Here is a 25214-nt window from a genome sequence, read left to right as displayed (position 1 = left end):
CAATGAGAGCCCACAGCTCAGCCAACGAGAAGCTGTTGCTACCTTGAACTGTTACTTTGTTCCAATGGACTTTCGTTTAGAACAGCCCCTCCCTGTTCCTCCTTTTGCTCTTTCCCTTGTCTCCAGATTTGCCCACGGTTCCCCATAGCGTGCACATACCAAATTGCAATTCTTTTGGCTATTCCTGAATAAACTTGGTTTAAGGGTAAAATTACTGGCGAATTTGCTTTTTAAGTTGACATGATCAATGTAAAATTTACGTCACTTTGAGCCAAGACGTATGGAGCTGCTCAGTTCCCCACCCTGTGCACATCGACCTCCTTTAGTGCTACTTGATGGTGCTATAAATCAAGGAAAAAGGACCCAGAAGGTATCCCAAAAGAGAAACACTAGAAATTCCCTATTCCTGCCTCTTATTAGGCCTCAACTATTTACCATGGTGTGCAACCTAGAAGCTTCTGGAAGCATCTACTCCCCTCACTTGGGCATCACTGCCACACAGGGACCAGTCAAGTGTCCCAAGACTGTGTCAGAGAACACTCTGAATTCTATCATCCCAGGACCTCATGGAGGTTTGGCTTACCAACAGTCCTGGGGACAATGACAAGATAGAGGAAACTGTCAGTTAATAAAAAATTAAAGGGGGTAAAATGTTTATTTTTCTAACATAGTATTTTTAGAAATACAGCACTTGAGCTATCCAAATGGAGGATACTTATTTAGAGAAATTCCTCCTTCCCTAAGAGCACAAAACCCATCTCCTATTTAAGTCAGCACTATGCTGACTTTATATTATATATAAATATATATTATATATACAATATAAATAACGTATAGAGTATTATATTGCCCTTACTTCTCTCTCCCTCTCAGAGGCATGGTTTCTCAGAATTGTTGGATGTTTAAATCCTGCAATGTCAAATTCTCCACACCACTGTTTGAGAAAGGCTGTTGTCTCTTCTTTTCCTGTTCCACACACCTAATACTGTCTCTTTAGCTTTTTTGGGCCTCAGCTCAAATTTTAGGGGAGTGAGTGATGGGAGATGACGGAGAAGGAACAAGTATTTGCTCTCAGGGTAAGAAGGCACTGAAAGGATAGCTGGGTACACTGCTCAACATGCTCTCCTTTTTATTTTCCTCCTCTTGCCTCTACCGAGAAAGTGTGCTTCAGACCACCGTCCAGTGGCCAGGCGCATAAAGCACTGTCACGGATGCTGCGCACGAGCTGGAGGAAACACGACCCCTCTGGTTGTTCTTTCTCCTCTCCCGATTGTGCAGGGATGCAACAGAGTTCAGCTTTGCCTGCATTCAGCCGAAGTCTTTGGAGGGCTGCCATCGCCTTTCCTGGCATTCCTGGTCGTCATCTGATTGAATCAACCTCTTATGAATAATTCAAGAAAGGCATGCTACTTGGATTTGTCAATATCTGAATATCTGCTTTCACATATCTGAAGTATTCAAGATATTATGATGTGAAAATCTTATGTGCTGTACATGTTGAAATTCTGTCAGCTGAAGGATGAAGGTATTTTATTACTGTAACTATAAAATATTGTCACAATTAATAATTTTGAAATCTGTTACTATTTCAAACTGAAACAATAAGACCTCTCAAATAGTTAAACAAGCAGGGAAGTGGACTGACAAATAGTACTGATATCAAGAGTCATCAAGATGAGAAGAAGCACATGCTTTGTGAGCTGACAGATGTTTACCAAAAATTTTTTTAAAAGGGCAGAGTAAGAGATGTATATCATAATTCTACCTGGAAACAACCCAAATGCCCTTCCATTGGTGAATGGGTACACAAACCACAGAATGGAATACTATTCAGCAAATGAAAAGGAATCAGCTACTGATAAATACAATAAAACAGATGACTCTCAAATATATTATGCCAAGTCAAAGAAGCCAGACTCAAAGGTTACACACTATCTAATCTCATTTATATGACATTCTGGAAAAGTCAAAACTATATGAACAGAAAGCAGATTGGTGGCTGCCAGGGGCTGGGGTAAGGGGAGGGGATGATTTCTAAGGGGCATGAGGAAACTTTCTGGGGTGATGGAAATGTTCTCTACCTTAACTGTGGTGTGGTTACAGGACTATATGTATTTATTAAAATCCACAGAACTGCATAACCAAAAGGGTGACCCTTACTGTATATAAACTATACCTTAATAAACCTGATACCCTCCAAAAAAATTTTACACCATAATTCTAATATTTGTAGAATTGTTTGTTAAACTCACCTTCATAATATTAAACAAAAAATCCTTTGAGAATTGTATTAATTTTATTTGATCCCATTGAGGCTAGGAGTCTTAAGGAAAACACATTCCTATTTGAGAACTCTTTCCTATCTTGTAGGAGGGCAAATTAAAAACAGAATGTCCGCTTTGCAGCTTCAACATTTTATAAGGAGGGAAAAAACCCTTCAAAATCATGTATAATATCCACAATAATTCATTTTTGAAACAGATGATATAGTGAGTACAAAGAAGAGAAAAAACTGTTATGGGAAAATTAGGTACTTCTCCAAAATCTTGCTCCTTCCCTGGCCTCAGTTAGTATTGTAAATTCGAAGTATCTTGACTATAGGAAGAATCTAGCAGAAGACTGCTGCGAAAGTACTGTCAGACTTTATAAACTACCTAATAAAAATTAATAGCATTATAACAATTGATTTTTAAAATAAAGTTTCAGGTTTACTGACATAGAACTTTCCAGCTTCTTCTCCGATCACTCCTGCTGAGCACTCATTTTAACACTTGACTATTCTGCCAAACATGCTGTGGGCCCCTCCAGCAGCAGCCCATCTCAGCCAGGCGTGGGTCCGCCTGTGTGTGGGGGTGGGCTGGGAGTGAGGGAGGTGGCCTTACCTTGGATCAGAGGGAGGTAAAGGTGGTATTGATCAAGTTCTCCACTGAAGACAGCAAAAGCCTGGCGCTTTAGCAGCATGGCTTTCTGCTCAGAACTTGAGAACAGTTTTAAAGAACTGCTCTGCATGTCTAGAATAAATACAGCAAATAAGTTTCACTTCGTGAGAAAACGACACTTAGAGGTAAGTGACAGAAAATTCATACTAGTGTAACTCCCATCTTCCCTGGTGAAAAAGCATCGCCTTTGGGCATATGGTTATTATTCATATTTATTTGTAAAAATACTTATTATTTAGTGATACTTAACGATAGGGTATTAGAAGAGGATATGAGCTGTACAAAAGTACTCCTAATAAATTATGGTAAACTTATCACTGCTTTCAAAAGTATTTCTCCACTATAAAGCTGTAGGAAAGGCTGTTAAGGCATTCTTGTCAATAGATCAGAACTGAAGGGCTCATTCATTTCGTCCCGACCTTGTGCACATCATGTTACAGTTTGTGGCTTAGATGGCACCAGAAAAGGCTTGAGCAGGGTTCTGAAATGTGTGCTAAGAGCTGACTATGATGGCATTGGTCCTGGAAAGTGTGACTTATGTACAGGTAACAGAACTTACTCATTAAATCTTTAAACATTGTTTTCTCATGAGTCAGAAGATGGTCAATAATGGACTTCCAACTGGATATTAAAAAAACCAAAATTAATCAAATATGCAAAGGATGACAGTATACTTAAAAGCCTCAAAAAAGAACATGCCCCTTTAGGATCTATTAAAAATTGCTTTCTGAAAAGAAGTTAGTGAAAAGAATAGTTTTCATATACAAGAAAGCTAAGCAAAAGCTTCTCATTTACAACCTTAACACGGGAAATGAATACTGGAATGAATAACATGGGAAATAATGAATACTTCCCAGCTTACAATAAAAGAAAATATAAATCGTCAAAGTACTTTGGCATTTTCAAGGGTTGCCCTTGAATATGTGCGCACAGGATGATATTCATATACTTGTGTTGATGGGAAGAAACGGTGGGTAGTGAAGACAAAGACCACTAGTTTTCAAACGAGCTCCCCCAGAGAGCAAAAGAATTACAGGGTGAGAGCCACAGGGCTCTGGTGGTGGTTGGGCAAACTTTCAGGCCATACAAAAAAGCTGACCAATCTCTACCCTCTATCCCTACCATTAATAAAGACACATTAGCCAAGCCCGGAGGAGAGTCACGGAGTGGTTTTGTTGACCTCCAAGAAAAAGGCATAAGAAGTTGATCTCCCAGCTGTATCTCAATGGATCTCTGCCACCAGCGCAGAGCCTGGCCAGCTGCAAGGCCTCAGTAAGAACTCATGGAGTGTAAGCTGAGACATGGGATAAGAACACTGCAGTATCACCAGCAGGCTCTGTCATCTTAACATTGGTCAGGATAAAGAATTACTAGACCAAGTACCACTGGAAGCCCATATTATGTTCTTTAGGAATAATATGCTCTTTTAATTGAAATTCTTCTTCTTCTTTTTTCTTTTTGGTGAGGAAGATTAGCACTGAGCTAATATCTCTTGCCAGTCTTCCTCTATTTTGTATGCGGGACATTGCCATAGTATGGCTTGGTGAGTGGTGTAGGTCTGTGCCCAGGATCCAAATCCATGAACCTGGGCCGCTGAAGTAGAGTGCGTGAACCTAAGTACTATGCCACTGAGCCAGCCCCCTGAAATTCTTTTTGTGAAAAAGGTGCCTTTGTATTTTCAAAAGACTTAATTCGTCTCCCATGAATACACACTTAACATATGAGCTTGTGACAGTGACGCCCTATGATTTGGGTTGATGCTATCTCTGATCCCACTTCACGTATGAGAATTAATTATGTAAACTGAAACACTTTTCCTCTTGAAGATTCAGAGCACGTTTTTATCAGGACAGCATTTCTTACTGCACACAAGAAGTGTCCATCTGAAAGAAAGCAGGGTCCAAGAATAATTCCAGGACTTCTTTCTTCCAGGCTCGTTTTGTGTAGGCATAGCCACTCAGAGAGCTCAGCAGCTGAGCGCCAGCCCGGAAACTGGGAGCATTGTAGGCGCTAAATAGGGGAGGAAAGTAAAAGGGGTCAAGGTCAGAGACTGTCCAGTGAAGACCACTTGATGCTTTCCCATCACCTATTTTTCTACATTTGGGTGGGATACGTGGAGGACACAACATTACCTGTGATTGCGTAAGTAAGGAAAAACGTAATAGAGCAGGCGAGAGACCAATGGCACCGCTTTCTCTTTCTCATCGCTTCGATAAACCATGTCCAGGAGAGATGCCAGAACCTAAAAGAACGGGATCGCAAGATAACAGAAACCTTCTGAAGCAAGTGAAAAGAAGAAATTTAGTTGTGAAGGTGGAACCTAACGAGAGAACTCCATGGTGCAGCTCGAGGCCAAGACTGACTGACGAGCTCACTGGCACCTGAGAATGAACCACCTTTGCAAAGAATCAGGACGGCAGTAACTTCCATAAGGGGTGACAAGTCAGCTGTGTGTTTACCTCTGCCAGGAGAGAGAGGGCTTGCACACTGTACACCGAAGGGGCAGATGCGGACACCATCGCCGAAGTGGCAGCAGCAGCATCTGCTGACAGAAAGAGCATTTGGGTTTTAATCGCGGTGAGTGGGCCACCATTTATGCCCTCAAAGCACCACATGAACGTGAGTGGTTAGCCCCCACCTTTCATACTGATTATGTATATAAATATATGTTTGGTATTCTTCTCTGTTAACGTGCTTAATTTTAGCACCTAAGAATCTAGGTATTTTGATCAAATAAATTAGCACTGACTCACTGTCTTCCTCCCCATTTCTATTCTCATCAGCATTCTTGGAACGTCAACATCCCTCGGGATGTTATCCTGGCCTCTGAGCCCCTTGACCTTTTCTCTTCCAACAATTTTTTACTCTGTTCCAGCTCAGCCACCCACTGTCACCATCATACCCTTGACCTCACTGATTTCCAAAATCTCCACTTCCGGCATCCTACTCTGACCACATGTTATCTTTCCTGCTCACTTACTCCTGAACTCTGCTCTGACAATTTCCTGACTCCTTGTACAGGCCTCCCATCCCTTGAGTCTACCACCCTAACCACCCATCAATCCCATCAATTCCTCCAGCCCTTCTGTTGTCTAATTCCCCACCTACACCCATGATGTATCATCTACCTTGCAAACATCCTGAACTCTTTCGCTTCTCTCTCCCCATGAAGCACTCACCTAAAAAAATGCCCCGCTGGCTAAACTGAATGACGTGCCTATGTAGTTCTGCGTAGCTAAACGCTCTGGGGAAAACCAAACCACTATGAAACTGATCTCACTTTATTTCACGACCATGAATCTCAAAAGGACCTGATGCTACCAGATAATCCTACCACTTGTACCTCAGTGGTATGTTGGCTTTCCCACTCTCCAACATAATTCTTTCACATCCTCCCTCGATAAAACATCAATACCCATCCCTTCCTAGCTGATAACCTCACCTGATAATTTCACTGAGGAAATTAATGTAAACAAACGGGAACTCCCTCAGTCTGGCCACTATGAGTTACCATCCAGAACTTATATCCATGTTCTCAGCCTTGTCTCCTATTTTGATGGACATGTTTCTGGCTCCTATTGAAGAACAATAATTCCATTTATGATATTAATCCTGGCCCTATGGCTGTCAAGGACTTTGCTTTCTAACTATCCTTTCTCTCTTGGGCATTAATTCCCTCCTCCCTGCTACAGTGTTCCATCACCATGCAAACATGCTTCGATATACTCCAATTTAAAAACAGACCAAATAAAAGATATTGTTTGGTCCTTTGTTCTGGTTGGTTACTGCCCTATTGACGACTAAGCTTCAACGAGTTATCTATACTCACTTTCTCCTCTTCCTCATCTCCCATCCTCTTCTCCACCTACTCCAATCAAGTCTTCCCGCCTCCAGTGACTTCCATATTGTCAAATCCAGTGACTCTGGCCTTATCTCACTCTACTTCTCAGCAGTCTTCCACTGGGTTCCTCCTCCCTCCTCTCGAAACACTCTCTTCTCATAGTTTCCATGACTCTATGCTGTCTTGGTTTTGCTCCTACCCCAGGGACCACTTAATCATTTTTTCTGGCTCCTTCTCTTTTCCAGACATCTCAAATTTAATCCTTGCAAAACCAAACTCAATTTCTCTCTCTAAAATGTTCTTGCTTCAGTCTTCACCTCAATAATTGCTTAAGCCAAAAACCTAAGTCATCCTTGATTGCCTTTTTTCTAAACCACTATATCCAATCCATCAGCAAGTTCTGTTGACCTTGCATTTAAATCAGTCCACCTTTCTCCATCGCCCTTGCCTCCAAGCCAACATCATTTCTTGCCCAAACTACTGGGAAATCCTTTTAACTGGACTTCCAGTTTCTGCTCTCATCTGATACAGCCCATGTTGCTCACAGCAATTGTTTTTTAAAGACTGAATGAGATCCTGTCACTTCTCTAAACACTTTAATGGCTTCCTGCAGCAAGTGGGATGAAATTCAAGCTCCTAACCATGCTCTATAACAAGTCCAACAACCTTCAGCCCCCACTCTCTTCCTGACCTCTGCCGACCACTCATTAAGCTCCAGCCACACCAGTCTTCAGGTTTCTTGGTCTAAGCCCACTCTCACCTCAAGGACTTGCCATCCTTTCTGGGCAGTGCCTTCCCAGGTCTTTGTGCAGCTGCCCCCTTATCTTTCATTTCTCAGCACAACTGTCACTTATTCGGGCACGTGTTCTGGAACATCTAAAGTGACCCCTGTCCTACTCCCAGTCGCTGCCTCATGGTACTAAGAATCCCCCGAAATTCTCTCGGTAATTTACTTATTTTTTTGGCCCTTAAAAAATCTTTTATTTTGAAATAACTTTACATTTTCAGAAGAGTTGAAAGGAGCCCTTTGCTAATTTATTTTTTGATTATCATCTTCCACGCCCAGAGGCCCAGCTCATTTTGTTTGCTGCTATGGCACCAGTGTGCAGAACCACAGTGTGTGCCACATACCAGACACAAATCTACACATAAGAACCTGCACATCCACTGCATGCATACAACTTTAAGTGGAGAAATATACTTCACTTTGAAGCCTCATTCTGTATCATGCTTTATATGGCCAATATGTACACTTAGTTTGTTCAAGACTGAAACAAAAACAAAATACAGTTATGGTCTACACTTGGGTTTTTTGGTGCTTTATAATTTACTAATTAAGTTTTATTGAGAAGCTCAAAAATCACCTCCAGCTTTGGAATTCTATAATTTTTTTTTTGGTGAGGAAGATTGTCTCTGAGCTAACATCTGTGCCAATCTTCCTCTATTTTATATATGGGACGCTGCCACAGCACGGCTTGATGAGCGGTGCATAGGTCTGCACCCGGGATCTGAACCTGCAAACCCCTGGCTGCCGAAGTGGAGCGCACAAACTGAACCACTACAGCACCAGGACAGCCCCTATCATTTCTTTTTTTAACAAAAATCAAGTAATTATTTTACCACAGTAGTGTCTTAAGGTTAAATGTAATTTTTGCACAAAAGCCAGGCCCAGTAACATTTGACTGAACACAGCCAGCACAGCTGCACTGGTGGTGGAGCAGCAGTGTAATCCATATGATAGTACGTACAACAGAAATAACTTCTCCCTTTGAGGGCAAGTTAGCCAAGGAGAAGCAAGAGCTCTCTTTCCCTAGAACCACAACTACAACCACAACCACAGCCTGAGAAAGCATAATTGTTGGTTTATATTAGCAAATGACAGTATACCACTTATAGTGTCTTCATTATAGAGTAATTACAGTGTACTCATTTTTCTTATGCAAACCACAACACTTCCTATCAAACAAATACGGCAGGAGTAATGGACGGGGGTACCACAGTTTGTCTGTCTAGCACACCACCCTTCCTCCTCCTGGGAAGAGAACCCCGCGTTCAGGTGGGAGCCCATTTCTTGTGGCTCCAGTGCATCAGCCCTTCCTCCCGTCCTCCGGGTCAGCTGCACGGCCCGAGAGGAGCCAACCAGAGTCTTTGCATGGGACTTGACTAACCTCCTCTGAGCACCTGCTATACCTGAAACCAGATACTGACGCCTGAGCTTTTCACTTACGTGAGCCAAAGTTTTTTGTCTTGTTGTTTTATTTCTGTTAGTCTAAAATAGATTTCTGTTACTTGCAAGAGAAAAGAGTTCTGACTTCCTGACACTTCTCCCTTTGTATATTAAAAAGCACAAATTTAGCTTTGGTTCTGCTGCTGTAACTAGTGTGGATGTTTATGACAGAAGTCAGAAAGGCTAACGGTTTCGAACATCGACTCTGTGGTGGGTACTCTGTTATGTAGTTCATACTGAGAACTCAAATGTAATTTTTTGCCCCTGTGATAATAAAACTGAGACCAAATCTATTTTCTCGTCCGTTGTTAAGCAATACTGGGACTGGGCAGACTTTCCTGTCCCAGTGTTAAATAATACTGAGAACCAGCAAAAATAATTACTTGCTCCAAGATATACTTAATCCCGAAAGAAAAACTGTAAACCCACTACAATGGCTTACTTAGGAAAACGAGCAGTGTGCTCACCCAGATTCACTTCTGGACCCTCACCTGTGCTGTGCCCAACCATCGAGAGGTATTTTATCATTAACTGCCTGATCCCCACCAGTTCTCCACCTTGAAAGATCTGCCACAAATGGCTCAGCCACGGCCCTACAACCCTATACACGTGCTCCCCCAAGGCCCTCCGTGAGACACTCCTGCCACTCTAAGTGTCTCCCTCACTGCAGTAGGTCTAATAAGCTAAGGTTTGCTTGATTGACAGATTTGTTTGGTGGCCTTTGGGACACTGGCAATCGACAATCTACACTATTGAATTTAATTCAGACTCCTCAAGAGGACCTGGCTGATCACTGATCCTTCGAGTAAACACATGCATCTCTTTTGCAAGTCTCCCGACTATTTTCATAGAGAGCCATAACATCATAATGCTGCAGTCTGCCTCGTCCACGTGACCCCCATTACAACATCTTCACACTTTGGCCGACGACTACACACAAGGATCACTGAAAGGCCAGGGCGTGCTAGTCAGAAATGAAATACACGACGTAAACTGCCTGACAACAGTTTGTTGGTTTTCTAAGTTCTCTCTCCAAGGTTCCACAAAAAGAAAAACATGCATTCTCATACTCTTTTTCCCGCACAGCTTTCTATCACTGAGTCTATGCAAATTATCTTGGCAAGTTACTTTCCTGGCCCCCCACCTAGGCTCAGTGAGGGCTTAACGCAGTGACACACGTCACTCAGGACACTATCAGTGAATCCTGTTGTTTATTTGTGAGAAATAAAAACAGACAGTTTACTTAGGAAAAAAAAAAAAACTGGACCCACTAGCTGGCAGCGAGTTATTTTCTGACCCTTCCACACCTACCATACAAATCTTCCTCGGCGTCAGATTCCTCCAGAGAGATCTGAGGCTGGGCCTTCACTTCCAGGTTTCTGCTTAGCCAGCTGGTTTGTTCCAAGGAAGAGCCAGCAATGTTCCCCACAGCTTCCAGGATTCTCTGAGTGACTTCCTGAGAGTAGTAGGAAGAAAGAGGAAAGAAAGTTAGTTAAGGAAAAGAAACTTAAGTGCCTGAAACAGCCCCATCCAACAGAAATATAATGCAAGCCACAACTGTGAAGCATATAGGCCATATTAAATTTTCTACGAGCCACGTTAAAAAGTAAAAAAGAAACAAGTTAATAATGTTATCCAAAATAGCATCAGCATTTAAAAATTATTGATGAGATTTTACAGACAGGAATGCAGGAAGTTAGACCTGAGAACGAACACCAATCTCAGATCTGATTCTGCGCAGCGTTCACTATCTGTGACATCCTCTGAAGACGGGCAGCTCCTGGAACACTAATAGTCTGTCCAACGCTTTCACATACAGACCTGAAGGTCTTTTTGATCCTTCTTGCTTTCTAGGTTGGGGGTTCTTGTGACAAAATCATTCAGCATGCTGTTGAGAGACAACCAACTTTAGACTCAGAACGCCCCAGAAATAAAGTAGGTTCCAGCAGAAAAATACAGTAACGTGAATGCTGGGACACGACAGATACCTGAGAAGCAGAAAATACCCAGGGGGAGCGAGATTCAACTGCACAGATTCCTTTAACACACCCAACAACGAAGGAAAGTTCTCTTGTAAGGCCGTGACTGGGAGCCTGTTTTTAAAAAACATAGGAAAAAATACCCAACCGTGAATAAGTCAAAACAAAATGTGTACTTATTATCATTTTTTGATCCAGTGGTTGAGAAGCAGAGGGAAGATGGCATATCTGACTGATCTGTTTGTTCTTTTTAAATTAACACATACACAAGCTCCGTTTTGGTATTCTGGCAAGAACTTAGTTTGGAGACCTGAAATCCTGCTGCTGACAGGTCAGATGCTTCCCGTTTCCTCGTCTATGAAATAAAAGCCTTAGTCTCTTGGCCTGTCTAGCTCTAACATTCAGCTTCCCTGGTGCTGCTGGTAACAGAGACAACTGCTTGAAGGTTGCAAAGCCTTGGGTCAGGGGCCACATCCACCAGGAAGCTGACCTTCAGCAGCTCTCCAGTCAAGCCCCACCAGGCATGAGGAGGATTCAGATTGCTGCTACAAAGTGAGGCCACACAGCACAATCCACTGCCGCTCAGCTGCAGCCAGAGGGCCCCAGGTTCGAGTCCTGGTCCCCAACTTCCTGCCTCCTGAGTGACCTCGGCAGTGCCTCCTCTGCAAAAGGAGGACAACAGGCATCTGACCCACAGCTGCTGTGAGAGCTCAGACATCCCTGAGACCACTGTCACAGACGCCTGTGTTACAGTACTTATTAAGCTATCATGAGGAGACGCGACCAGTTCATCTTCAGCTCCTGGAGGAAAGAACAATGATGCTTATGGGTGAAGGGTGAACAGCTGGTCTGAACTTAACCCCACACTCAGGGACTCCTGGGGTCATGACCCTCGATTTACCTTCCTGCACCTTCAGCATGTGGTGAGTCACAATAACCACACAGAACATGAACTGTGTGAACCCAGGAGCCTGCACCTAGCTGTCAGATTTACTTATTGTGAAACTCCAGAAACAAATGTGAGGATATGAAAGCTTCCTTGAGAAGGTGTCTGTACCACCTTCATCCTCATTACGGCAACAGAGAATGCCCCACACGGTGGAGGGGTTTGGGAGCTGCCCCTGGGGCGTGCCATTGAAAGCTGTGAACGAGGCCCAGTCAAGTTCCTTCTCATCCGTGGAGAAATGCCTGGAGAATCTGCTTCAATACCTCCTGTCACTGAGACTGCTGAATATGGACGGACGTTAAGCTCATAAACCCAAGCAGAAGCCATCCAGTAGAACACAAGGGATGTAGTGAGGACAGCACAAAAAACAAACACACCTCCTTTCTCTAAAAGAGGTCTTGAACGCGTTCCTTTTCTCTTTTTTGGTATCAACTCAATGTGAACTGTTTCTTTTAAAGTTTACCAAGCCTCACATAAAGCTTTGCTAACACAGAGTGTTCAACATACAGCACACGAACTGAGAAATGTCAGATCAGGTCTCTGGAGAAGGATGAGTAAGATCATCAGGGCATGCCCACACCTCAGGAAGAAATCAGGACAGCATTAAGGTATTTATGAACAAAGGCTTTCCCACAGTCAAGAAACACAATCCAAGTAATTATTTACAATCATTGCAACAGCACCCACAATTGGGAGGCGCTTTGAGGGGCTGCATTACCTCTGGATGAAAGCATAGCAGAATTGCAGCACGGGGATATCCACGAGGGGCGACTTCTGCAAATTAAAGTGAAACCCGTTACTCCACACTGGTAGGAAACGGGCTGAAAAAGAATTCAAATACAAAATGAAACAGATTCTACATCCTAAAAAAGCTAAGGTTTTTAGCCAAAGAGTCTTTCAAATGTAATAATAAACATGAAAGTTCCCCCAAGGGTAACAACAACAAATGTATCCTAGGAGGTCTCAAATCATCAGGGCCCCATCAGACTGCCAGAGCCATTCCCTCTCTGTTTACCGGCTTCCCATTCCAGGCTTTCAACAAGCATGCGGGGAAAATGCGGCATTATAACCGAAACTTCCCAAACAAACAGCGGCCAGTGTTGACCCTCATGAGCGCATGTGACCAGCTACAGGCAGGAGACAACAAAATATTTTAACTCTTAGCTCAAGGAATGCCCTCAAACTCAGCCCAGACGACTTCCCTAAATTCCAAGTGGCTGGAATTACTTGCAAACTGGTTTTCAAAACACACATTTTTTCCTTTTTTTCCCTCCTTGCTGGTAAAAAGCTATTTGTAGAAGTTATCCAAGTTGAGCTAATTAAACTAACCACAAAATGTAATTTAGTTATCTGAGCAGCCAAAAACCAGTCAGCCAGACACGATCTAGTTTTTTTTTTTTGGCCAAGACAAGACTAGAAGTTGCAGATATTTGTGGAAATTCAAATAACATGAAGGAACAAGACCTAAAAGCACCTGTTGTGTGTATAAAAGCCGGCCCAGCGCCTTCTCCCAGAGCACAGCTCACCTGTGGGTCTGCATCCTAACGCCATTCCTAGGGGCTGACCACCGGCGTGGAAGGTCAGCTTCCTGACACCTGAGACTTGCTCGGAGTCATAAACACAAATCCACCTGGGATCTGGCGGCCCCTCCATCCCCACTCCTCTCTTCCAGCATTACATTACTTTAACACTGACGTACAAGAGTGACAAGAGCGAAAGGCAACAGGACTGTCAGGCATTCGAGGGAGACCCAGGGGCACGTCTGACAAACCGTGTGGAAGTCGCCTGTGTCCACTTTACACCTGAGTCCTTCAGCACATCATACTCTGGCTTCACGGTGTTAATTTTCAGGCTGGCTTATCTGCTTTTCCCAACTAGGATACAGGCTGAGGAAGAGCAGGAACAGCCTCACTATTCAGGATTCCCCACCACGGATGGACACAGTTAATTTTCAATCAACATGTGGAAGGAAAGAAGGTGACCAGGGCCCGGGGTCTCACTGACTGGTTAGAAGCCCAAATGGGGCCAGGCCTTCCCAGCACAGACATTTCTATCCTGAGAGAACGTGCAAGAGGCCCTTTCAGAGGAGGAGCCCCAGACGGACAGTTCCCCTCCAGGGCAGGAAGTTATAAAAATGGCTTAAGATATTCTTGGTCAGTTTTCTCACTATGGGGTGAAAAACAGCCGAAACCATTTCTGATTCCAGGTTTCAGCCTCTCCTCACCATCCTGAGCATAATGACCTTAATATTTAAAAATTATATTCCTTTTATTTGTTATAAAAATGTTTTACTATGGTAAAATATACATAACAAAATTTACCACTTTAACCATTTTTAAACGTACAGCTCAGTGGCATTCAGGACACTCACAAGGTTGTGTGACCATCACCACCACCCATCTCCAGACTTTTTTATCTTCCCAAACTGAAGCTCTCTACCCACTAACCACTAACTCTCCATTTCCCCCTCCTCCAGCCCCGACCACTACCATTCTAAACCAGAATTTCTAAACTAAATTAAACTGTCTCTATGAATTTGACTACTTTAGATGCCTCATATAAGTGGAATCATACAATATTTGTCCTTTGGGGTCTGGCTTACTTCACTCAGCATGTTTTCAAGGTTCATCCATGTTGTTGAATGTGTCAGAATTTCATTCCTTGTTAGGGTTGAGCACTATTCCACTGTATGTGTAAACTGCATTTTGTTTATCCAATCATGCATTGACGGACACTTGGGTGGTTTCTACCTTTTGCTATTGTTAATAATGGTGTCATGAACACTAGTGCACAAATATCTATTTGAGTAAAAGCATATATGCCTTTTTTTTTTTTCTGAGGAAGATTCACCCTGAGCTAACACCCATACCAACCTTCCTCTGTTTTTCAGTATGTGGGCCACCAGCACAGCATGGCTGCTAACAGAGTGGTGTAGGTCCGTGCCTAAGAACTGACCCTGGGCCGCTGAAGTGGAACATGCTGAACAGTCCCACCAGATTATAGCTTGTAATGATCACTTTTTCCATTCTACCAATTTCATTTAAGGAATTATTCTTAAATTTTTCCTATCTGCACAATTTTAAATCACCAGATAGAAGGCAGTTATTTCAAGGCTGAAATAAATCACTGGTTTCTATCAAATTAATTAATTAAGAACAAAACAGCTCCTACACTTTCAATGAGGAGCTCTGCCTTGATAAAAGCAAAACCTCTAAGGGCATAAAAATATTAAACCTCAAAGTCTGTTCTGTTTCAAGACCATTGTGCATAACCGAAGAAGCTCTCTGTGCCTCACAGTCCCCCTCGACTCCTAAGCAGAAATTGAACAAAAAAACCTCTGAGAGCTTCATGGTTCAGCCACATCACCTGTCAAATGCCACTGCTTTCACCACGGCCACACGAAATCTCTTCTTTCTCAGAATGTCTAGAATGAGTTATGTCCTCTGACATGTAATTTCCGCTTTTATAAAAACGACAGAAATTTTTAACCTGCCCTTTGACTAAGATGCTCTCCTTGGCCTGACTCTAGTCAGGCTCCTCTGAATTCTCTTCTCAACTAGGCCTCAACCTTGTCCTGTGAGGGCTAAAACTTTCAGACGAACAATTTCATCCGCCTCCCACACTAAGAGACTTGCACAGACTCCAGCATGGTGCCCAGCAGCTCAGGGCCCCGTCCCTAGGATAATACCCCACCCCTCAAACCCCGGCGGGAGGAAGCTCCAGGCTGCCACAACAATTTGCCGTTTGTTCAGCCAAGATCCAGGAGACTCCTGATCTCCTTTTTTTAGAGCGTTTATTAAGAAAAGTGTACAGTTCTAAATCCTTCCTCTGTCCCTTTGAGATATGTATGCATCTCCCACAACCCAGGAATGCCTTTCTCAAGGACATGGGAGCCATCCCTTTGAAACATCATCATCAAAAAATGACAGGGCCCCCGTCTCCTTGTCTCCGTAGGAGTAGTTTCCCTAAGCACCAGCTGGCAAACCCACACGGTCTAATCACACTGACAAATGCCCCTTCCCACTTTCTTGTAATGTTCCACTTTCCTGACTTTGCTGGAGTTTCCCCTCCCTACTCTCTCACCCTCAGGTTAAAATACCCAGTTACCTCTGCACACCTCGGAATTGAGCTCACCTCTCTCCACCACCGCAGTTGTTACTGAATAAAACTGGTCTTCACCACCTTTAACTAGTGTCTGGCTTTGCTTATCTTTGACGCCTTTTAGGCTGCAACCTCCTAGAGGCAAGTGCCATTTTCTCTTTCTAAAGGTTTTATTCACTTTGGCACACAGGGTACTTGATGAGAACCCGTGTACCAGACAGGGCGACCTGCAGCAGGGACGTAAGGACGAAAGACAGTCCCTGACCTCAAGTGGTTCCCACCTTAAGAAGGCAGCACAGAAGCCTATGAGGTACACAGTCTCCCCAAAGCCCAGTAAGAACACCTCCCTTTCACAACCACCAAAATTCCTAGTTGCTCCTGAGACCTCTATTTCCTTCCCAAACACAATTTAGATAGGAGGTTACGAGGAAGCCACGCATTCATCGGGAGGGTCCCCAGGCTCCTGACCTCGTCCCCTCGAATTTGTGGCGGCCTCTTCACCACCTCCTTCACCAGCTGCAGCACCCTTTCGGTCTGCAGGGTGCTGAGTGCACAAATCAGGTCGACGAGGGTTAGCTGGGATGCACTCGCTGCCGGGATGATCTGTTCAGGAAAAAACAATTCCTTTAAAGTATACAGAGAGAAAGCAAAAGAGTGATACACAGAAAGTGTTCTATAATAGTTGCCCCTGGAGAAAGAGATTTGTTTCAATCTTTTAAACACATATATAAATGAGGACTGGATAAAGGACTCCCTTGGGGGGAATAAAGAGCCAGTTATGCATTTAATCACAATAACGTGTCAGCATCTGAATAAAAGGTGCACTTGATGATGGGGCAGTAACCCTGGTGTTTTCGAGCTTAGAAAGCATTTTGGAAACAGGTATACTTAATCTGAAGGAAACACGCTAGCATTAAGAGACAGCCCCAAAAGTATGAGGAAGTAAGAGAAACAGATAAATCAGGTTCACCCTAGCTGGCCTTGGCAGGAAAACCCTTGTGGGAGGTACATTTTGATGACTGAAATCTCCATAACATGGTCACATGCACTTGGAAGTATCAGGTTCATCACCAGGACAGACTCCACAGGTGCTAAGCAGGGTGACCTGGGCCACCAACCTCTCATGCCTCCTCGAGGAAAAGGAACCCATGTTGGGCACTGAGCTAGTGTTCAGGGGGTGGGACAGACCCTCTGAGGGAGGTACAAGGTAGGAACCTGGATGGTCAAGAGAGGGAACAAAGGAAGAGGTGTGTGTTGGTTTTGCAGAAATGGGTAAACCAAACCCCTGGAGCAGTGAGTGGAGAAAGAATGTGTGAAATGCAAATTGAAGTTATCTTCAGGGATAGAAATGTGATGACTTAAGTTTTTAATAAACTTTTGTTGAGTGTTATTATTATCATTATTTTTTGCTGAGAAAGGCTTGCCCTCAGTTAACATCTATTGCCAATCTTCCTCTTTATGCCTGTGAGCCACCGTGACAGCATGGCCACTGACAGACGAGTGAGTGGTGTAGGTCTGTGCCCGGGAACTGAACTCGGGCCATCGAAGTGGAGCACGCTGAACTTAACCACGAGGCCATCAAGGCTGGCCGGTGAGTATTATTTTTATAAATTAAAAAAGCATATGGACCCTGGGTGACAATGATGCGTCATTGCAGGTTCACTGATAGCAACAAGTGGATGGCTCTGCAGGGATGTTGATAACAGGGGAGGCCACGCATGTGTGGGGGCAGGGGATGCATGGGAAACCTCTGTACCTTCCTTTCATTTTGCTGTAATCTAAGACCGCTCTAAAAAAAAATAATGTCTTTTAAGAAAAATGGTTAAAAAAAACCTCTAAGATGGTACTACAACCAGAGAAGGGCCCGTAGGGGTGCTCCGGTGCTCACCGGTGGGATCATGAACCATTCCTTGAGCTGGGTGGTAGGCTCATGGTGGTTTTCTAATTCTTTGAAATGTACATGTGATATACATTCTCGTATGTATGCTATTAGATATTAGATTTAAAAGGTTAAATAGAAGTACTAGATATTCACCATAGAGAGATCAGAAAACAGAAGTCAGGGGTGGGCTCCCCTCTCCACCCAGCCAACATGTAGTTCTAGTTGTAATCAGATGCAGCCAAATTATCTTGTGCAGGGGCCGGCCCGGTGGCGCAGCGGTTAAGTTTGCACATTCCGCTTCTCGGCGCCCCAGGTTCGCCACTTCAGATCCCGGGTATAGACATGACGTTGCTTGGCAAAAGCCATGCTGCAGTAGGCGTTCCGCGTATAAAGTAGAGGAAGATGGGCATGGATGTTAGTTCAGGGCCAGTCTTCCTCAGCAAAAAGAGGAGGATTGGCAGTAGTTAGCTCAGGGCTAATCTTCCTCACAAAAAAAAAAAAAAAATCATCTCATGCATTTGAAATGGTGAAACTACTTCAACAGCTTCCCTTGTCGGCCTCCCATGTCCCCTTTGATTACACGTGACTCTGGCATTTTGGGCAGAGTAAGTTTAACTATTACTTTCGTTCCCAAACGTTACCTTCATCTTACTGTGACATTTCACCTTCTTTCTGCTCCATACTGCTGCAACGGCGGCCGTTAACTGATCTCCGAGATGGGCTGCCAAGGGGTTCAAGAAGTCTAAGATTTTTTGTCGTATGGTCTAAAAAATGGAAAAAAGAAGAGTGATAGCAGAGAAGTCCGGGGCTGTGGCATACTGTATACTCCACCACATCTGTAAATGCCGGGAGCAGGCGCTGTGTCGTCTCAGCGTTTCCAACACCATGCTCTGGGTCACGGGGAGAGGAGTTGGATGCATGAGAATGTGTGATGCACGGTAGGCAACCTGGGTGGACAGGGGATGGCTAGTGGAGCTGAGCAAGAAGAGACTCTGGGGAGACGATAAACATGCCCCTCAAGGAGCCGTGAGCGGGGCTGGTGCTTGAAGGAAGCCCCCGAACGCTTGCAGAGACAAGAGAGAAAGGGAGGACAGTGGGGCTGGCGCTGTTCCCATCCTGAAACCCCCCAGCCTAAGCTTGTCTCCATCAGCCCAGGAAGGGCTTATACTCATTAGGAAAGAAGTTTTTCAATTTCCAGAAATTAGTATCATTCAACTAATTTTATTATGTGATTAATTTAAAATAAACCCACAACACGGCCCTGGACATCACTCACCAGCCTCCCTTTTGCTACACACGGATTTGTCTCCGTTCCTGGAACCTGCCATGTTCCTTCCTCTGTAAATCCTGGTGGTCTCCCAGCTTCTAACACCCCTCCCCTGGTCAAATCCTCTCACCCTGGGGTCTCGGCTCAGCCACTGCACCTCAGGAAGGCCTCTCTGGCCCCCAGATCAGGCCGGGTTCCTTGCACATGCTGTCAGGGCACCCTGTATTTCTTTGTAGCATTATCATCATTGTTTTTAAATTGACAGTTAATGTCTGTGTCTGCCATGAGAGCAGGGACTTCCTCTATCCTGTCCACCGGGCTATAATCAGGGCCTGGGCCACAGCAGCAGGCACGCAAATGTCTGTGGAATGCATGAATTTACTGAGCGCTATGTCCCCACGGCCTACGTTGAGCATCACGTTAGACACAAGTGAACATGGGACGGAGATGTCTTCCCATTCCACCATGTTTTCTGCTCTAGAAAGACGACCAGGGATTCCAGCTCAAGGCCTTGGGTCCTTCAGGGAGGGTTAGGGTTAAGTGCTCAATAAATGTCAGCCATCATCAAAATGAATCTTGCCATCAGCCCCTGAGGCAGGATACTAATAACTCATTTAACAATCAGACTCTGGGGCCACCCTGTGGCTGAGTGGTTAAGTTCATGCACTCCGCTTTGGAGGACCAGGGTTTCGCTGGTTCAGATCCTGGGCGCGGACATGGCGCCACTCATCAGGCCACAGTGAGGAGGCGTCCCACATGCCACAACTAGAAGAACCCACAACTAAGAAAAATACACAACTATGTACCAGGGGCTTTCGGGAGAAAAAGGAAAAATAAAAATCTTTAAAAAAAAAAATCGGACTCATTTTGGATGAGGAAGCTGAGGCTCAGAGAGTTTGAGCACCTAAGGGTTTTCTGAACCCTTTTTAGAGCAGGTTCCTGTGGCAGCTTGAAATATAGCAGATTTCCCTTGGAGGGCACCCCTGAAACTGACAGAACATTCTGGAGGCCACCTGTGCATCACAGTACCTAAAAGCGCACCCACCTGGGCATGAGTCTGCCTGGGTTAAATTAAATCCCAGTGTTGCCACTTATCAGATGTGCAGTCGAGGGCAAACTCACTTTCTCTATGCCCCAATGTCCTCACCTGTAATCTGGGAATAATAGTACCTACCTCAGAGGTGAGGACTAAATACTCTAGTAAAGCACAGCACTCTGGATAGTGCCTGGCATCGTGCCTCCAAGTGAGGAAACCACAGCACAGAGAGGTTAATGAACTTGCCTAAGGTCCCATAGTGTGGCCGAGCAGAGAGCTGAACTCAGGCAGTCTGGCTGCCCTGCTCTAAACCACCCCACTCAGCCCAGGAAGCTGGATGCCCATGTCAGCCCTGAGGCTGTGCCTGGCACCAGCGGTGCTCAGCGGACGTGAGACACAGCCAGGTAATTCTGAGCCGCCACATGTGGCAATCTGAGATTGAGTCACGTGCCTGGAAACCTTCCAAGGCAGAGACTGTTACAGCCGAGGGGGAGTGGACTACAAAGGTTCTGCGTTATACGCTTCTGGTTTAATAAAAAACTGAAAGATACCCCAACATTCCACCTTGACATGCCCGTGTTCAAGGCACCACTAAAAGGCAGGACATAAGAAAGAAGCTGTCTTGGTAGAGGAGCTTGAGAAATAGGTAAGGACTTTCAGCACCCTGCCGGGAACGCCCAGCGACTTTATTTTTAGCTAAAAAAAGGGAGGGAGGGGACAAAGGGGGAAAAATAATAGGCTGAAAACCACCCACAAAGGCTTTCTTTATAGCAACAGAAAGCTTATTCTAATAAACTGGAGATTTCTCCTTCTGACTTGCTTCTAACTTGGGCTGCATCGAGCACACTGTTTAATTATTTACCTATATACTCCTGCACGTATTTCTTTTTCATGGGACAATACAAGACAAAGGAAACAATGCAACCACAGAGGAAGTTCTCTCACTTTGGTGGTTTTAAAGTAAACGGAAGAGGATCCCTTCATGGCTCCAAGGAGATCAATGGGTCTCTTCTGAGTCTCCTCCTTTCTGAGAACATTCCAGAGAAGGGCCATGGTGTTAACAATCCGGGGCAGCTCTTCCAGGATGGCATTCTTGGCATTTTTCAAATTAGCAGGATCACGTACGGCAGGGGTCTAAAGATGAAAATGAATGTGAGACTCTGCGGCAGCTGTGGCACCGTCCTCTTCTGGTGAGGACAGCGGTGCTGGGGGGACGAAGTCTGGGCTGTAGCACTCTTCTGAGCAAGACCCACCTGTGGTGGTCTGGAAGCAAAATGCTTCCCTGTGCATTTAAAACCCATGGTTTTCTTTCAAAAGAGGATATCTGTGAGTCTGAGGCTCCACGTGACCAACTCTTTCAGTCACTCAGCCACAGCATTAGCTGCATTCTACAATTTAAATTCCAGATAGGGTAGGGCAATTAACAGCTAAATGTCTTCCAATACAGACTCATGAACACCATGAGGTCAAGTAAAAATACACGGGGGGGGGGGGGGGGGGGAGATTACTTTTTATCCTATTTAGTTACTGATGAATGGGCAAGGGCAATAGGGGCCCAGAGGGAGTGCCAGAAGAACAAAACCACAGGGCTGGGGCTGGCTCCGTGGCCGAGTGGTTAAGTTCTAGCGCTCCGCTGCGGCGGCCCAGGGTCCGGGTCCTGGGTGTGGACATGGCACCGCTCGTCAGGTCACGCTGAGGCGGCGTCCCACATCCCACAACTAGAAGGACCTGCAACTAAGATATACAACTATGTACAGTGGGGGTTTGGGGAGATAAAGCAGAAAAAAAAAAAAAAGAAACATTTATCAGGGGCTGGCCCCGTGGCCAAGTGGTTAAGTTCGTGCACTCCACTGCAGGCGGCCCAGTGTTTCGTTGGTTCAAATCCTGGGTGTGGACATGGCACTGCTCATCAAACCACGCTGAGGCAGCATCCCACATGCCACAACTAGAAGGACCCACAACAAAGAATATACAACTATGTACCAGGGGGCTTTGGGGAGAAAAAGGAAAAAAATAAAATCTTAAAAAAAAAAATTTAAAAAACAAGAAAAAAAACAAACCACAATTGCATTACTTACATATATATATTTGCATGCATAAATTTGCATATATATTTGCATTACTTACATATGTATATTTCTTATTTGAAACAGACATAACCCAATGAAGACAAAACAATATATGAAAAACACCTCAAACTCAGGAAAAAAAAATTTACCTTTTTGTTTTGGTTGGGTTGTTCCAAAAGACAAAAATGACTAATGGTTGTCAGACCCTCCAAAAGAGTGAGTGGATAATCCGGAGAAATGTTTTCCCTCTTGGAGGTTATGCTTTGGTGAAGAAATGAGAAACCAGTTTTGAGAATTTTTAAGAATGAGGACATAAAATTTTTAATCTGACACATAAGCATACAAACCAGAGAGATATCACTATCTTAAAAAACAGGGGCTCTCATAATGAAATATGGTTATAATATTGGGGCTCTCATAATGAAATATGCTGATAATACTGGGGCTCTCATAATGAAATATTGTTGCAATACTGATAGGCATCTTTTGTGATATTTTACATTTACATAGTTGCTTTGGAAAAACATTTTCAGATGTTTTAGAATTTCTGTGAAGGTGATTAACGTTTTTATTTTTGTTTTGCAGAAATAATGGAGAGTGACTGACTTGTTCTGCAATACTGAGCTAGCCTGGAGAGCGGTATGGAATTAAAAATAAAGGATCTGAATGTTCAGTTCCTTGTTACGTCTCTTGACAATAAAGAGGCTTCTGATTAGGCTGACATTATCCTCCAAGGAGCTTCTACAGCCAGTCAGCTCTTCATTATAAAAGCTGTCATTAAAGCAATAAAAGCCATCATTAAAGCCATAATAATGCATCAAAGGGTCAGCATACCTAGTAGAGAGCTTCACAGATTCACTTTCATACTGCTTGACCAGCTCGTCCAAGTTTTTGCAAATCTGGACGATGAAGGGCGTCACTGTCCAGCCCAGGGACTTCCCAAAGTACGGCAGGGAATGCGTGACCAAGCTCACCCAGGCTGGGTGCATGCCGTAGCCGTAGGCTGGCTGCAGGCCTCTCACCACAGCGGACACCAGCAGCCCCTGGGAGGTGAGGGGGTGGGGCTGCACGTACTGCATGGCGCTGATGGCCTGCTGGAAGTTAAGGGCCCTCTGCCACTCCCGGGACAGGTCTGGCTGATTTTCCGCTTCCTCTTGGACCTGGCCCAGGTGGTGTTCCAAGACAATCAGCACCTGAAGTAGCTTCAACAGCTCGATCTGCAGCGGGTGCTCACTCCAGATCTGATCCTGGCCCAAGTTGATGAGACTCTCCTCCAGGAGGCTGTCCTCCCGTAGGGCCCGGCCCCGCTCCGCGGTGGCCAGTCCATAGCGCTTCTGGCTCGTGTACATGGATGCTGATAGCGAAAGCAGGACAAACTCCTGAACTCTGCACCTCTGCAGTAAGCTGTGGATGAACTCCACGTTCTTCCCTTCGGCAGACTTGGCCACCGAGACCAGCTGCATCATCATTCTAATCAAAACCTCCACACTTTTGACCTGTACATCCCGGTTGCCCAGGATGTCCCGGTGGGAGACCTTCAAGTAACACGGGTAATAGCTGCGCAGGAAACTCAGGCACAGGTAGGTGAGCAGCTCGATGAGCAGAGAGTGGGGGCACACGTTGGGAGACTGGGTCTGGAGTTTTCCGTAGAAACTCTGGCCAACGAGGGCCTCCTGGTGGCGAGCCAGAAGGTTGGAGATGAGGTTGAGGTGTGCGGTGGAGCTGGTGTCCATGCTGGTCCTAGACACAGCCTCGATAAATTCCTTGGGGTTGGTTTTGAGCACGGCCTCTAACACTGAGAAGGCATAAAGGACTCGCCGGGAGTCGTAGGGCTGCAGGTAGAGCAGAATGTGCTTAAACAAGGCCTCGATCTTCTCCTGCTTTTCCCGCTGCTGCTTCAGCAGCCTGGACGTGGTGAGGGCCTGGAGCTCCAGGTCAGCTTCCTCGTCACTGGAGAATGACTCTGAAGCCTGGGTTCTGTCTGAGTCCACACGTGTCAGGTTTAACTTGGCACTGGACTTGAAGCTTTCTGCCTGGAAGGCTGCCAGGAAGGCCGAGCGCTTGGGGTAAACTCTGCCTCCCATGGGGATGGGTGCACAGCAGTTCTCTTCATTGCTCTGCTCCTGCGGGTCATGGGAAGGGGAGGAAAATGAGGACGTGTTCTCGCTGTCCGTGTGGGCAGAGCTCGTGTCTGCAGACTCGGTGTGCTCACTGCTGTCTGGAGCGCCACAGGCCATCTTGTCGGGAAGGTCCACGTAGTAAGGAAGGTCATCTTCGCTCAGCTCGCTTCCCGGTGGGCACTTCTCTGGTTCCTTCTCCACCTCGGCCCAAATGGCCTCGCGGTCCACGGTGGTGAACTGGCTCAGAGGTGGGCTCTCCTCAGAGCCGCCTTCCTGGAGCTCAGGCACTCCATTTGCCCCTTTGAAAGAGGTTTTCTTTCTGTTAAACCAACGATGCAAGTCTTCTGAAAATTACAAAATGACGGATGACTTCAGAACAGAAAGGCTAGTTAGGACAAGTTAGTTCTAAAGTGGTCTTTGTCTTAAAGCCAGGCAGAAAGATCAATATTAATAAGATTCCCCCATGAAACTATGACACCAGAGTCTAGATTACATTACAGACAGAAAGTGGGCAAGCACAGTGAACAGGTCTTTTAAAATGCTCAAGGAATCGGATTTAGTTACATTGTCATAGAAAATATAAATATCACAACGTTGGGGTGGGGGTGAGTTAAAAAATGCATACTATTTTGTCACAGGAGTTTCCTTTCAAGAAACATATCCTACAGAAATGTCAGCAGAAGGTTTTCAAGGCTATAAAGGGTATCCATTGAAACGTGATGTGTAAAGACAAGCCGGGACACAAACAAAACAACCACAGTAAGAAACTGATTGAAACAATCACGACCATGCATGAAATGGAAATTA

At 44.9% G+C, this 25214-nt stretch overlaps 1 protein-coding gene across 1 annotated transcript in view; it reads right to left on the bottom strand.

Annotated features, from left to right (window-relative positions):
* Positions 1-25214, bottom strand: part of LOC124231298 (protein dopey-2) — a 98065-nt gene that overhangs the window by 10507 nt on the left and 62344 nt on the right. The window contains exons 19-32 of the mRNA XM_046648009.1: positions 23122-24751; positions 22437-22548; positions 21164-21352; positions 18557-18679; positions 16502-16636; positions 12651-12706; positions 10996-11100; positions 10829-10895; positions 10319-10463; positions 5399-5481; positions 5072-5181; positions 4803-4949; positions 3499-3560; positions 2883-3011 (exon numbers count right to left, since the gene is read on the bottom strand). Coding sequence (XP_046503965.1) covers positions 2883-3011; positions 3499-3560; positions 4803-4949; positions 5072-5181; positions 5399-5481; positions 10319-10463; positions 10829-10895; positions 10996-11100; positions 12651-12706; positions 16502-16636; positions 18557-18679; positions 21164-21352; positions 22437-22548; positions 23122-24751 — 3093 coding nt within the window. The remainder of the gene's footprint in view (positions 1-2882; positions 3012-3498; positions 3561-4802; positions 4950-5071; positions 5182-5398; positions 5482-10318; positions 10464-10828; positions 10896-10995; positions 11101-12650; positions 12707-16501; positions 16637-18556; positions 18680-21163; positions 21353-22436; positions 22549-23121; positions 24752-25214) is intronic.

Source organism: Equus quagga, chromosome 21, assembly GCF_021613505.1.
Source record: "Equus quagga isolate Etosha38 chromosome 21, UCLA_HA_Equagga_1.0, whole genome shotgun sequence".
NCBI lineage: Eukaryota > Metazoa > Chordata > Mammalia > Perissodactyla > Equidae > Equus > Equus quagga.
The sequence above is the reverse complement of the archived record's forward strand: the minus strand, read 5'-3'. Positions and strand labels throughout refer to the sequence as shown.